Source organism: Arachis ipaensis, chromosome B06 (assembly GCF_000816755.2).
Source record: "Arachis ipaensis cultivar K30076 chromosome B06, Araip1.1, whole genome shotgun sequence".
NCBI lineage: Eukaryota > Viridiplantae > Streptophyta > Magnoliopsida > Fabales > Fabaceae > Arachis > Arachis ipaensis.
This window is the reverse complement of record NC_029790.2, coordinates 100,906,717-100,917,641: the sequence shown is the minus strand read 5'-3', so window position 1 is coordinate 100,917,641 and position 10,925 is coordinate 100,906,717. Positions and strand designations below refer to the sequence as shown.

The 10,925-nt window shown below is 35.7% G+C and overlaps 1 protein-coding gene and 2 long non-coding RNA genes across 6 annotated transcripts; 1 reads left to right on the top strand and 2 right to left on the bottom strand.

Moving 5' to 3' along the window:
* Positions 62 to 3,093, bottom strand: LOC107604734 (UBP1-associated protein 2A). 4 transcript variants are annotated; one of them, XR_002349074.1, is made up of 3 exons: positions 1,535 to 3,093; positions 1,254 to 1,430; positions 62 to 208 (listed from the first exon to the last, which is right to left on the bottom strand). XR_002349074.1 is itself a non-coding variant. In XM_016306391.2 (2 exons), the coding sequence occupies exon 1, from the start codon at positions 2,961 to 2,963 to the stop codon at positions 1,548 to 1,550; it is 1,416 nt and encodes a 471-aa protein (XP_016161877.1). In that variant the 5' UTR covers positions 2,964 to 3,093; the 3' UTR covers positions 62 to 208; positions 1,535 to 1,547. The 4 variants fall into 4 exon arrangements, 2 of the variants coding, with proteins under 2 accessions (XP_016161877.1, XP_016161876.1); XR_002349073.1 differs by lacking the exon at positions 62 to 208 and adding an exon at positions 469 to 809; XM_016306391.2 differs by lacking the exon at positions 1,254 to 1,430.
* LOC107648325 lies at positions 6,616 to 7,750 on the top strand. The gene is made up of 3 exons (XR_001621869.2): positions 6,616 to 7,041; positions 7,158 to 7,371; positions 7,481 to 7,750. It is a non-coding gene; the product is annotated as an uncharacterized LOC107648325 (long non-coding RNA).
* Positions 7,616 to 10,208, bottom strand: LOC107648326. The gene is made up of 3 exons (XR_002349072.1): positions 9,878 to 10,208; positions 9,666 to 9,794; positions 7,616 to 9,565 (listed from the first exon to the last, which is right to left on the bottom strand). It is a non-coding gene; the product is annotated as an uncharacterized LOC107648326 (long non-coding RNA).

Sequence of the window (10,925 nt, the reverse complement as noted above, 5' to 3'; positions counted from 1 at the left end):
CTAAAACCCTTTTCTTTTTTGGGGAAAAAATAAAAACATCACTAGAATCTTTTTCAAACAAGCCCTACAAAAGATTTCACCAAATGTAGAAAAATATCAGGCAGGTCCAAATCAAGATAGTGTTATATATATAAAATTTCCCCCTTCAAAACAATATATAGACTGGTTTCATTATTGGCAGATATTTACGTTAGTATGGCTGTCAAACCTGCAAGATAACTGCACAAAATTAGGCACACACTTCCAGCAGAAGTAAACCACTACATGTTTGTAGCCAATGTTTTCAAGGAGGTGATATTAATGACAAAGGCACTTAAAATATCATGTAGGGATCACTTCAATCATTCTGAATAAGAAAAAGGCGTGTCAAATATGTAAGAGATAAAAATAATAACAATAACAACACTAAAAGAGGAAGGGTACCAGAAAACCAGACAAAACACTATCAAACAACTATTAACTGGAAAATTGAAGCATGATAATCCACACAATTATATATTTCAAAGTATGTTTGGCTCAGAATCTGAAAATCCAAATACTACAAATAAAACTAAAATTCATTGCACTAAAATAGTTCCATCGTTTTTTTTTTTTTAAAGATTAAATAAAAGGCAAAATACTACACTATTTTGAAATGGAAGCAAATACGAAAAAGCAGGTAGCGAAAACAGAACTCCATTTGAAAATTTAAACATTCTGATCATTGTAGAAAGTAACATTTCTTTATAAATACGCCAATTGCATCAGCTCCTTACACTTCAGAACAATCACCAGGCCAGTAATAAAATACTGATTCACTTAGGTGTAATCTGCAAAACGAATAAAGAAGCATGAAAAACAATTTCAAAGCAAACGGAAAAGAAAGGAAGGGTCCCAAATCAAAGTTTTAGCAAAATTGGTTTAGAGCATTTTATAGTCAAGCACAAAGCAAAAAACAATTTTGATTAGGCATTACAGCAGAAGGGAAAATCATATAGCTGTCTTGCAAACTAGAAGTTTATTATACTAAAAAGATTTTGTTGTAAATCTGAGAAGACCACTGATAAACTAAATATAAGGCAATAAATAGTGAGCTGCAGTTTGAAAAACAATAATTCCAGGAAAGAATTAAAGAGACCATGGACACGACTTGTTCATCGATGGACAGCCATATTAGAACATATGATTATTAATGTTAGTCCAAATCTGGGCAGAAATAATGCAAAAGAAGCTTCGAACAATAGTTCACAAATCATTCCTAAAAGGCAACTAACCTTTATCTATCACGGTTCACACACCAATTCAAAAGATTTAGCAAAAGCCTCCAATGCAGAGATCAACATTCCACATGGTTCAACTTTTACTGTGTTTGCAGCTACCTCAACTCCTAATTACATCCTAAAGAAGCTAGCTAGATAATTCTCACTTATTGTGAAACCTTCCCTATTTCTCTTCAACAACCAAGCAACACAGCACCCAATAAACAGCCAAAACAACAAGCTCAATCAAAAAGAAACTACCAGCGAATCAAAGAATATCAGCACAAACACCATACCTGCAACACAAACCTAGTGCCCCATGTAAGGAGCAACACCACCATACTGCCCAACGCCAGGTTGCGCTCTTCCAGAGCTGCCACCCTGCCCGACCTGCTGGTTCGGATAAGCCGCCTGCAGCCCTACCTGACTCCCGTACGCGCTCATAACACCAGGGCTTATATTCTGCTGAGTACTGTAACCACCCTGCATCGTGTGTGCTGCTGCTGCTGCCGCTGGAACGCCTGAATTAACAGCCCCTGCAGTTGATCCCAAACCTCCCAACAAATTGGTGAGCCCCAACGAAGCACCCTGCTGAGTAAGCAGGGCCGTCAATGCCTGCCCAAGTGCCGGATTCAGCGGCGGCACAGCTGCTTGGTTCACCCCTAAAGGGGTGGCTGCGGCAGCCGCGGGCGCCATCAAATGCCCCTGCACATTGTTACCAATGCCACCACCAACACCAGCACCAAACCCTGCGTTGTCGTTTCTCTGAAACTGCGTCCTTGGAACGTTGTGCTGCAGCTGCATCCTCCCTTGCTTGGGTCCATCAATGGCCTTCTGGCAATGCAACACGTGTCCCTCAAATTCCTTGTGAGGCTCCTCCAACGCCCTCTTCGCACTCTCAACGCTCTTGTAAACGAACAAACAGAACCCCTTTGGCTTCCCAGTGACCTTGTCGAGCCCCAATGGCCCTTCCTCGATCTCACCGAACCTCGAGAAGAACGCCATCAGCTTCTGCGGGTCCAATTCGGACCCAACGTTGCTCACATAGATCTTTCTCTGCGTGTATTCGGAGACTGCCGACCCTGACGAGGCGGCCGCGGCAGCAGGCTGCTGTGCCGGCTGCTGGACGGGGCCTATGGATGCCAGCTGGCACGCTGTCATGCGGTTACCGATCTTCTTCTGCGGCTGCTTGAGGGCATTGCGGGCGCCGCGGCGGGTCTTGAAGAGGATAAATCCGTAGCCCTTGGACTTGCCGGAGATCTTATCGGTGACGGCCTTGCAGTCCTCGATCTCGCCGTACTGGCGGAACGCACTGATGAGGGTCTCGGCGGTGGTGTCCCAACCAAGGCCGTGGACGAAGATCTTCCGGTGGACAGCGTCCTCGTCGGCCACCCGACGGATTCGATCGGCCACGTCACGGTGCTTGGCGGCCGCTTCGCAGAGAAGACTCAAGATCTGGTCCTTACCAAAAGGTTCTAGAAGCTTCGGTATGGGCTCGTCGTCTTCGTCCTCTTGTTGTTGCTTTTGTTCGTTACCTCCTTCTTGTTCTTCTTCTTCCTCCTCCTCCTCTTCCTCTTCTTCCTCTACCTCCTCCTCTTCTTCGACCTCTTCTTCTACCTCTTCCTCAACCTCTTCGTATTCCTGTTGAGGTTCAGGTTGGTGCTGCTTGGGCGGGGGCTCAACGGTTTGAGATGATTTGGGTGCAACCTTCCGCTTCTTGCCCATGATGGTGGTGCTGGTGGTGGATCGACTTTGAAAGAGAGGTGAAGACAGAAGACTGAAGAGTGCGAAGAAAGGTGCAAATTGGGGACTAGGGTTTTAAGATTTGGAATCACACCAAACTTGTGTTGTCAGATATTTTTATTCTTTTATCCATAGTTGTCAGAACCGAACCGGTCAAGTTATTGGGTCACTGGATTATTGGTTCAATCAGTGGGTCATTGGTTAAACCGATAGAACCGGTCGTACGTAAATAAAAAATATAAAATAGAAAAAAATTGAATAAAGTGACAATTAGGTCTATCCTTAAAATTTTTTACTTCAAATTCATTAGCCCTTGAAAAAAATAAAATATTAATTTAGTCCTTCAAGATAGTAAACGATGAACACATTACGTCCCTCCATTAATTTTTCATGTGAAATTTAGTGGTGATGCTTAGATGTCCCTACTAATTAGTCTTAAGTAGAAATCTTCGAAGATCTACTAACTTAATACTCTAAAAAATTTAAAATAAATATCTTTACTAACATTTTATATTGTAAATATAAATATTAAAATATTTGATACTTATTTTAATAATTCTATAAATTCTAAAGAATTAAAAAAATGAGTATAAAACAAAAATTAAATTAAATAAATATAAAATAATTTAGCTGTGTATGTATATAATATATAGAATAATTAGCACATAAATTTTCAAATGAACACACTAGCTTGGTAGCATTCCTTACAATTATGCCTTTTTGGTCGAACCGGACCGTCCGGTTCTTACAACTATGCCTTTATCCCATCATTTCTTTCATATTCCTCCTTATTTTATTTATGTAAATTACACCAAAAAAAAATTAATTTGTTTGAATGGATGGATTATTTTGAGAGATTTCCATTTTTCCCATTGCAAACGGCAAGTGCGAAAGTACCCCTATGAAACAAGGATTTAATAAATTTTAAATAATTTATTTTTTATTTTTTATTTTAAAAAATAAGTTTGGCAATTTAATTTAGACATCACAACAAAGACATCATAGAATTTACCAATTAAATAATTCAATTGCTCTAAACTAAAGTTTGTTATAGGTTTGTCTTTTCAAATTATTTAATTGAAAAGAAGAATGTATTCATTAGTTAGTGAGGACTTATGAAATACGGTCACTATTTTTATTTGTCGTGTCTTATAAATTTTAGACATAATATTTATTGAGATGTATGTCTTTTGTGTTTAGTTGTGTTTTAATAAAAAATAAATTTTTTTTTTCAAACATGCTTGAACACACTTAAATACCATCACGTCAGCATATCTAACCTTATTCTTAACATATATTCTTGAAATAAATTTAGAAATAGTATATATTATTAATTATTAAAACAAAAAATATTTTAAATACTTTATATAATTAAAAAATATTATGAAGACAAGTGTCTAGAGTAAAATTTTAAAAATGACTGAGTAGCTTTTAATTTGAAAGGTTAATTGCTCTTGTTACATCATTAATTTTGACCGCACTCTTCATATCCTTAACCCTTCTTCATCTTTTCAATTTTTTTCTCTACTCTCCAGACTCGAGTTACTGTTGCCGCCCACCTATCTCGCGTCATTGAATCCAAGCAATGCAGCCTTTCTCCTTGCGTCGCTGCTCGGCTGCTCCATTATCCGCGTCTGACCATTTGTTATGCATTCCTCTTTGCCGATTTCTGTCTCCATTTCATCATTGTCTCTCACCAGTTTGCCACTCCATCATCGTTTCTGTGTTTCTGACTCTCTCACCACTTGACCACTTTGTCATCGTCTCTCGCCACTCTGTCATTGTCTCTTGAGTCTCGAGTCTCGCCTCTCCAATTTTCAACCGTTTCGTGCACCGACCACACCTCAACTTCTCAAGTCTTTTCGTCCCTACTATATGTTGGGCGTTGTACCGCTGTTGGCTGTTGCTTTCTAAGAAACTGGAGTCATGGACTTTGGTAGTTGGTACATTCACTAATCCACTTGCTTTATTGCTTGGATTTGGTATTTTGTTTAGTAAAATTTGATTTTATCTTATTTAATAATAAGAATTTGATTTCGACAAAGATTGTGTGAATTGTGATATTATTTTTTGTTGCTGATGTTTGAATAATTGAATGATTTATATTTGTGTATATTGATGCATAATTGAATTAGGATATTGCTCTTTGTTACTGTTGAAAAAAAATTTAAATAATTTTTACTATGGGTCTTCTTATTGAAGATGCTATAAGATGAGTAATAATAATAATGTGGGTAAGTCATTCTTGAGATTCACTTGCAATTAATTGGTGGCTTGCGCCTTGGTGTCTCACGGTCACTGCAGTTATATTATGCAGCATCTAGATTCTTAAATTTTGTTTTTACTATCTATATTTTTAATTTGATACTATATTATTGTGTATTTTTTTCTACTTGTTTGGTTTATGTTTTGCACGCCGAATGCCACCTCTTTTGTGGGATGAGTTTGTTGAGATCTTTTTGAAAAGATTCCTTCCTACTAGTATAAAGAAAAAAAATGCTGTTGATTTTGAGAAGTTAAGGCAAATTCTTTGTATGTCTATGATGCAGTATGGTAATCGTTTCACTGAGCATTTTAGATATGCTGAGCACTTAGTGACTCTGGATATCATGAGAGTCAAGAGATTTGTTCGAGGACTAGTGATATGGAATTTTTCGCAAAACTACCGGCAAGTACACTGGATCGCATCAAATAATACTACGATGAGTGGGTTATCATACCCACAAAGATTAAGGAGTTAGGAAAGCAATGATTGATTGAGTATTCTAGTTAGACAATTCACAATTTGATGGAGAAAATTGACAATAGAAACATGTAATTTAAATGACTTAAGAAAGAAGTAAATAAAAGTTATAAAATGACAAGAATGTAATGATAGAAATATAAATAACTTGGAATTTAAATTACTGGAATATAAAGTTGTAAGAATGTAAATTGCTAGAAAGTAAAGTGTAAGAATAGTAAAGTGCAAGGAAGTAAATTAAGCAGAAGAGATGAACATTAATTGAAAGAAATTAATAAAGCAAGAGGATAAGAGAAGAATGGGAGGATCATTGGGGTACAGAGATATTGAATTCTCTGGATCAAATAGTTTTCATCTTAACTTCAATCATGCAATCATTGATCTCTTGGCAAATCATAAGTGATTGAATTTGAATTTCTTGGTAGTTCAATCTCTCTTGACTTGATCAATTGCCAATTTCTTAATCCAATTACTCATGAGAAGAGATGAAACATGTTCTCTAATTTAGAGCCACACAATCTAGATGTTGGTTGATTAAATGTCACGTTATCAAATCCAACTCTAGAATCACAAGAATCGGGAGAAAGAGTTTTCAAGCTTGATTTCGTGAATTCATTTTTTCAAGTGATCATAAAACCCTGGTTAGATTCAAATTCTTTTCCAAGAGACTTAAATCCTTGAAATGAAGTACGAAGACTCTTTCTAAAGAAGCAAATGAAAGAAGACTCTTCTCTAAACTTCTAATCACTAATTATGGGTCTATCTTTAGTAAGCTCAAGTCTTTTGAGCTTTTCAAATATGCACAATAAATTATTTATGAATATGACCCATATAGGGGTTTAATAATAATTATTATTTTTTTATATTTTACCACACATATTTTTAAAATTCAATAAAACCCTAATTTCTTTTCCTGTAAACTCACTACACTCCCCTCTCTATCCACAGGACCACCACCACCTACTCCACTCTTCTCTGATCTTCGCCGTCGCTGTCACCGTCCAGCCCAGCACTCGCTACCAATCTCCGCCCATCTCCCGACATCGTTCTTAGCCTCTCTCTCCTCGTCGTTCATTCGTAGTATCCCTCTTCTCTCTTCGAGTCGTTCGTTATTAGCCTTAGTACACCATCGTTCTCTCTACCGTCGTCGTGGCACCCGCGGGCGTCGTCGTTCTCACTCCTCAGCGGCGTCATCCTTAGCAGGCATCGAGCTGTGGCGTGGATCTCAGCGAGTTGAGCGTCGACGTCAGCGCCGTGGTGCTCAGTCTTCCCCCTTTATCCTCCACTTCCAAAGTTCCAATGGAGTCTCAGCCTCAAGTATAAATTTTCTTCATTGATTTCTTTTTTTTTTTTCCTTTTATGTTCTTCTTGTATGAATCTGCTTCATTGATTTCATTTTTTTGTTCCTTTTATGTTATTTGGAACCTTCCCAGTGGCACCAAAATGGTGTTGCCACTTAATGATTGGAAACAACCAGTTGGTGAGGCAGCTGGCCTCTTAGGACAAGCTCTTGGACAATTGGGTGCCAATTTCGCTCCTGATCTCCATTTCAAACCTTGTGAATTTGAAGCATTGATTAGAGTGGTTCCAGATGCTGCAAGGGAATCTCATGATCAGTTATACATTGCCATGGATATTTTTCTAAAGGTACTTTAGTTTTTGCTTGAATTGTGTTCATTAAGATGTTGTTCCTGGTTGAATTCACTTTGATGCTTAATTAAAGACTTTTGCTGATACAATCCATAAGTTCATGTAGGAATAAGTGATCATGAAAACATGAGAATATGTTCCACATTGAAGCATGAAAAGTTGTCAGCTGAAGCTGTGAGACATCTTAGTAGGAAAACTTAACTTATTGCTTGAGATTAGTTTACTTGTCAAGCAGATCAAGTTCTGTCAGTTAAGCATTGGAGAAATTTCATAATTGCAGTGTTGATAATATGATCTGGAAGATGAAAATCTAACAATGCGGTTAGAAACATCATCAATTCAGACCAATTATTAATAGCAGTTACTAGTTTTTTTTTACTATTAACGTCTAGAATTTGATGTACCCATCATATCTTTTCTAATATATATGAATTTCATTTGTATTTTGATGCTGTTTATTATTACTTCTCAAAAAATGAAATGTACACACTCCATTGATTGTCTATTCAAGAAGTTTATGCATTGTTCACAATAATCATAAATGACTTGCTTACAAGCCCATATGGTATTAGCATATTGCCGGAATTTTTGTTTAGTTAATTTTATAGAAAGATGAAACTACAGAAAATTGAAAACTCTCAATTGGACATGCATGCATTTTTAATAATATAATTACGAAAATTGAAATTATGCACATTGTAATGTGCATAAGAATTAAGACTAAGATGAGGTACTCATACATCTTGTGATATAATAAGTTCTTAGTCTCTGAAATTTAGGAAGTGTACAACACATACTTTATATTTATCTATTTGGTCATGACTACTGCATGTGTGGAAGCTTCTCTTTTTTTTCCCATGGTCATGGTCAAAATAAGCAAAGCACTGGAAAACAGGGAACTAATGAAGGAATAATACTTTAATGGAGTGAATGGAAGCCAGAGGGAATTATAACGAAGAACATCATTTTCAAAATTTTTAACTGTTATTTTCAATATCTTATGACAGATTTGGTTGTAGACAATAATGAAGAATCAAATTTTGTGTAAAAGAGTGTTGTTTCTTTTTAGTGATTACTGAGGTAGAAGATGTCCTAAGGAAACTGGGAATTGATAATCCATTGAAGTGTTAAACCAATAAGGGGCTAAATAGGCATCTTGATTTTGAAAACCAACAATTTCAATATCTTGGTTATCTTTGCATCGGTGATATAACTAATATTATTTGCGAAGTGTAGAACTACTATGACCATGAATAAAAAGGCTTTTCTTTTTTAATGAAGTGCATAGGAATAAAATAATACACTTGGGTGGAGTGATACTGATAAGTTGAAAACATATAATAGTGGCTCTTTTCAAAAATGCTTCCCCAAGACAAGCATTCTTGTTTAAAAATTAGTTTCAATAGATTAAGTATACATCAGAAATTTATCTATGGTAAATCTAATCATTCTGCAGAATATATTCTCAATATTCGATCCAAAAAACCACATATATAATGAAAAGAGTACTAAAAATGAAAGATCAATGATTTGATTGTTGTCCTACAAATTAAATATATACACACAATTATTTTGATATTAGAAACACAACACATAACAGCAATAAATAAATAAATTAACTACATGTCTTGCCTATTGGCGACTGCACCTATACAACAATAAAACCAAAACCTTCCACTAAGTAGATACGGCCATCACATGACACCATATTATCCTATTGTGAATCATGTCTATAGAATATTCATGACCTCTACATATACCTCAATTAACTTTGTATAAATTATCTCTTAATTAATTGGATCAGTTAAAACTTTAAATAATACTAAGTTAAGAGCATCATCTAAATGCATAGAAAGTTTTCTCATTGGGTGTGAATCCTGATAATGAAGCACATACTCTAAAGCTACCAAAACACTAATGAGAACATTCAGCAATAAATTCTGAAGAAAACTTTGTTCTTTCGCATTATGGTAAAACATCCTATCCTTAGTTGCCAGAGGGGGAACTTTTATTTCATAATCACTTGAAAGAACAAGCGCTCTAGTCTCTTACTGGTGTTTGAAACTTTGAAGAACTGACATCTTCTGTTGTTTCCTATAACAAGTGCCTCACATTAGTTCTTCATTTGGTCATAAGGTACTGGAGCTGAAGAAATGGAGAGACTTGCCACTTGCCGTACAGTTTCCAAAACCTGCCCATACGATAATTCTCTTAGCATATCTTTAACAGTAGAAAAAACAATCAAATAGCCAATCATCTAGCCCTAAATATAAAAGTGTATAAACTTTTACCAATTCTAAAAGTTTATTAACACTTAGGATGTCAGGGTTCTGCATAGATAATGATGACATGCGATCCGACTGACTTCCACCTCGTTCAAGGCTAATCTCTTCATCAGCCAGAGTTACTGGAGCCACAATCTAGAAAACAAAATCATTATAAAACTAATAACAGAAAATATTAAACAACCACATAAATGTAGATACTATTTGAACAATTTTACCTCATTAAAATCTGGAAATTCGATCTGAGCTAGTGGAGAGTAGACGTGCAGGGAGAATCATGGCGCAGAGGAGGATCTCGGAAGAACTGAAGAGGCACTGCGTCTGAAATGAATTCAAAGGAATTCGATGGAATCAGAAGAAAAAAGCAGAGAATCAGGAGAATTTAGATGAAAACGAGAAATTGGGTTTAAACAGGAAGGCACCTGGTGCAGAAGAGCGTAGAGCAAGAAACACCAGGGTCACGAAGGTCTTCCGGCAGCAAGCAGCAGAATTGCAGAAACGAGAGTTTGGGTCTCAAATTTTATATGGGACAATTTTAAAATATCAAAAAACTTGTTATCTTTTAGTGTAATTCTTAATAAGTTATTTATAAATTAAATTCTAACCATCAGATTGCTTATCAATCTAATCTAATGGTTCAGATTTCATGGTGCATCAAATAAGCTCAAAACGCTTTGGCTGATTTTAGACAGACCCACTAATTATTCTAACATTTATACTTATAAATCTTAACAAAATCTCTAATCACTGCTCTAATTAAAATTTATAATCACTACTCTAAATTTCGTTTGTAATTTCAAAATTTTAACAAACTACTAAATCACTCCTCTAACTAATATTTGTAGTTTAAAAATTCTAACTAACGTTTATAATCAAATACTCTAAGTGTTTTAATATTGCTAACATTTCTAAACTATCTTAAAGAAAAGAAATTTTATCACTAACCTCTTCATTGATGCGAATCGATCTAGGTCATCTTCTATGTCTACAGTTTTAAATCTTGTCGTATTGTGGCCTCACTTTTCTCTCTTGCGTGGGTTTTGGAGGGAGAAGAAATTATTACAATTTGAAGCAAGTGAATTCGATTTGTATATATAAGTATACGAATAGTAAATTAAATCTACCTCATTTGATTTACCTTTGTCTCTTTTTTCTATAAATCGAATTCAATTAATTCGATTTACTATGAACTGATAAATCGAATTTAATCGTTTTAATTTATTATGGGTCTTAAATCGAATCTCTTTGTTTCGATTTACTATAAAC

Bases quoted from the DNA above. Each gene is read 5' to 3' on its own strand.
- LOC107604734 (XM_016306391.2), bottom strand. From the start codon at position 2,963: ATGGGCAAGAAGCGGAAGGTTGCACCCAAATCATCTCAAACCGTTGAG.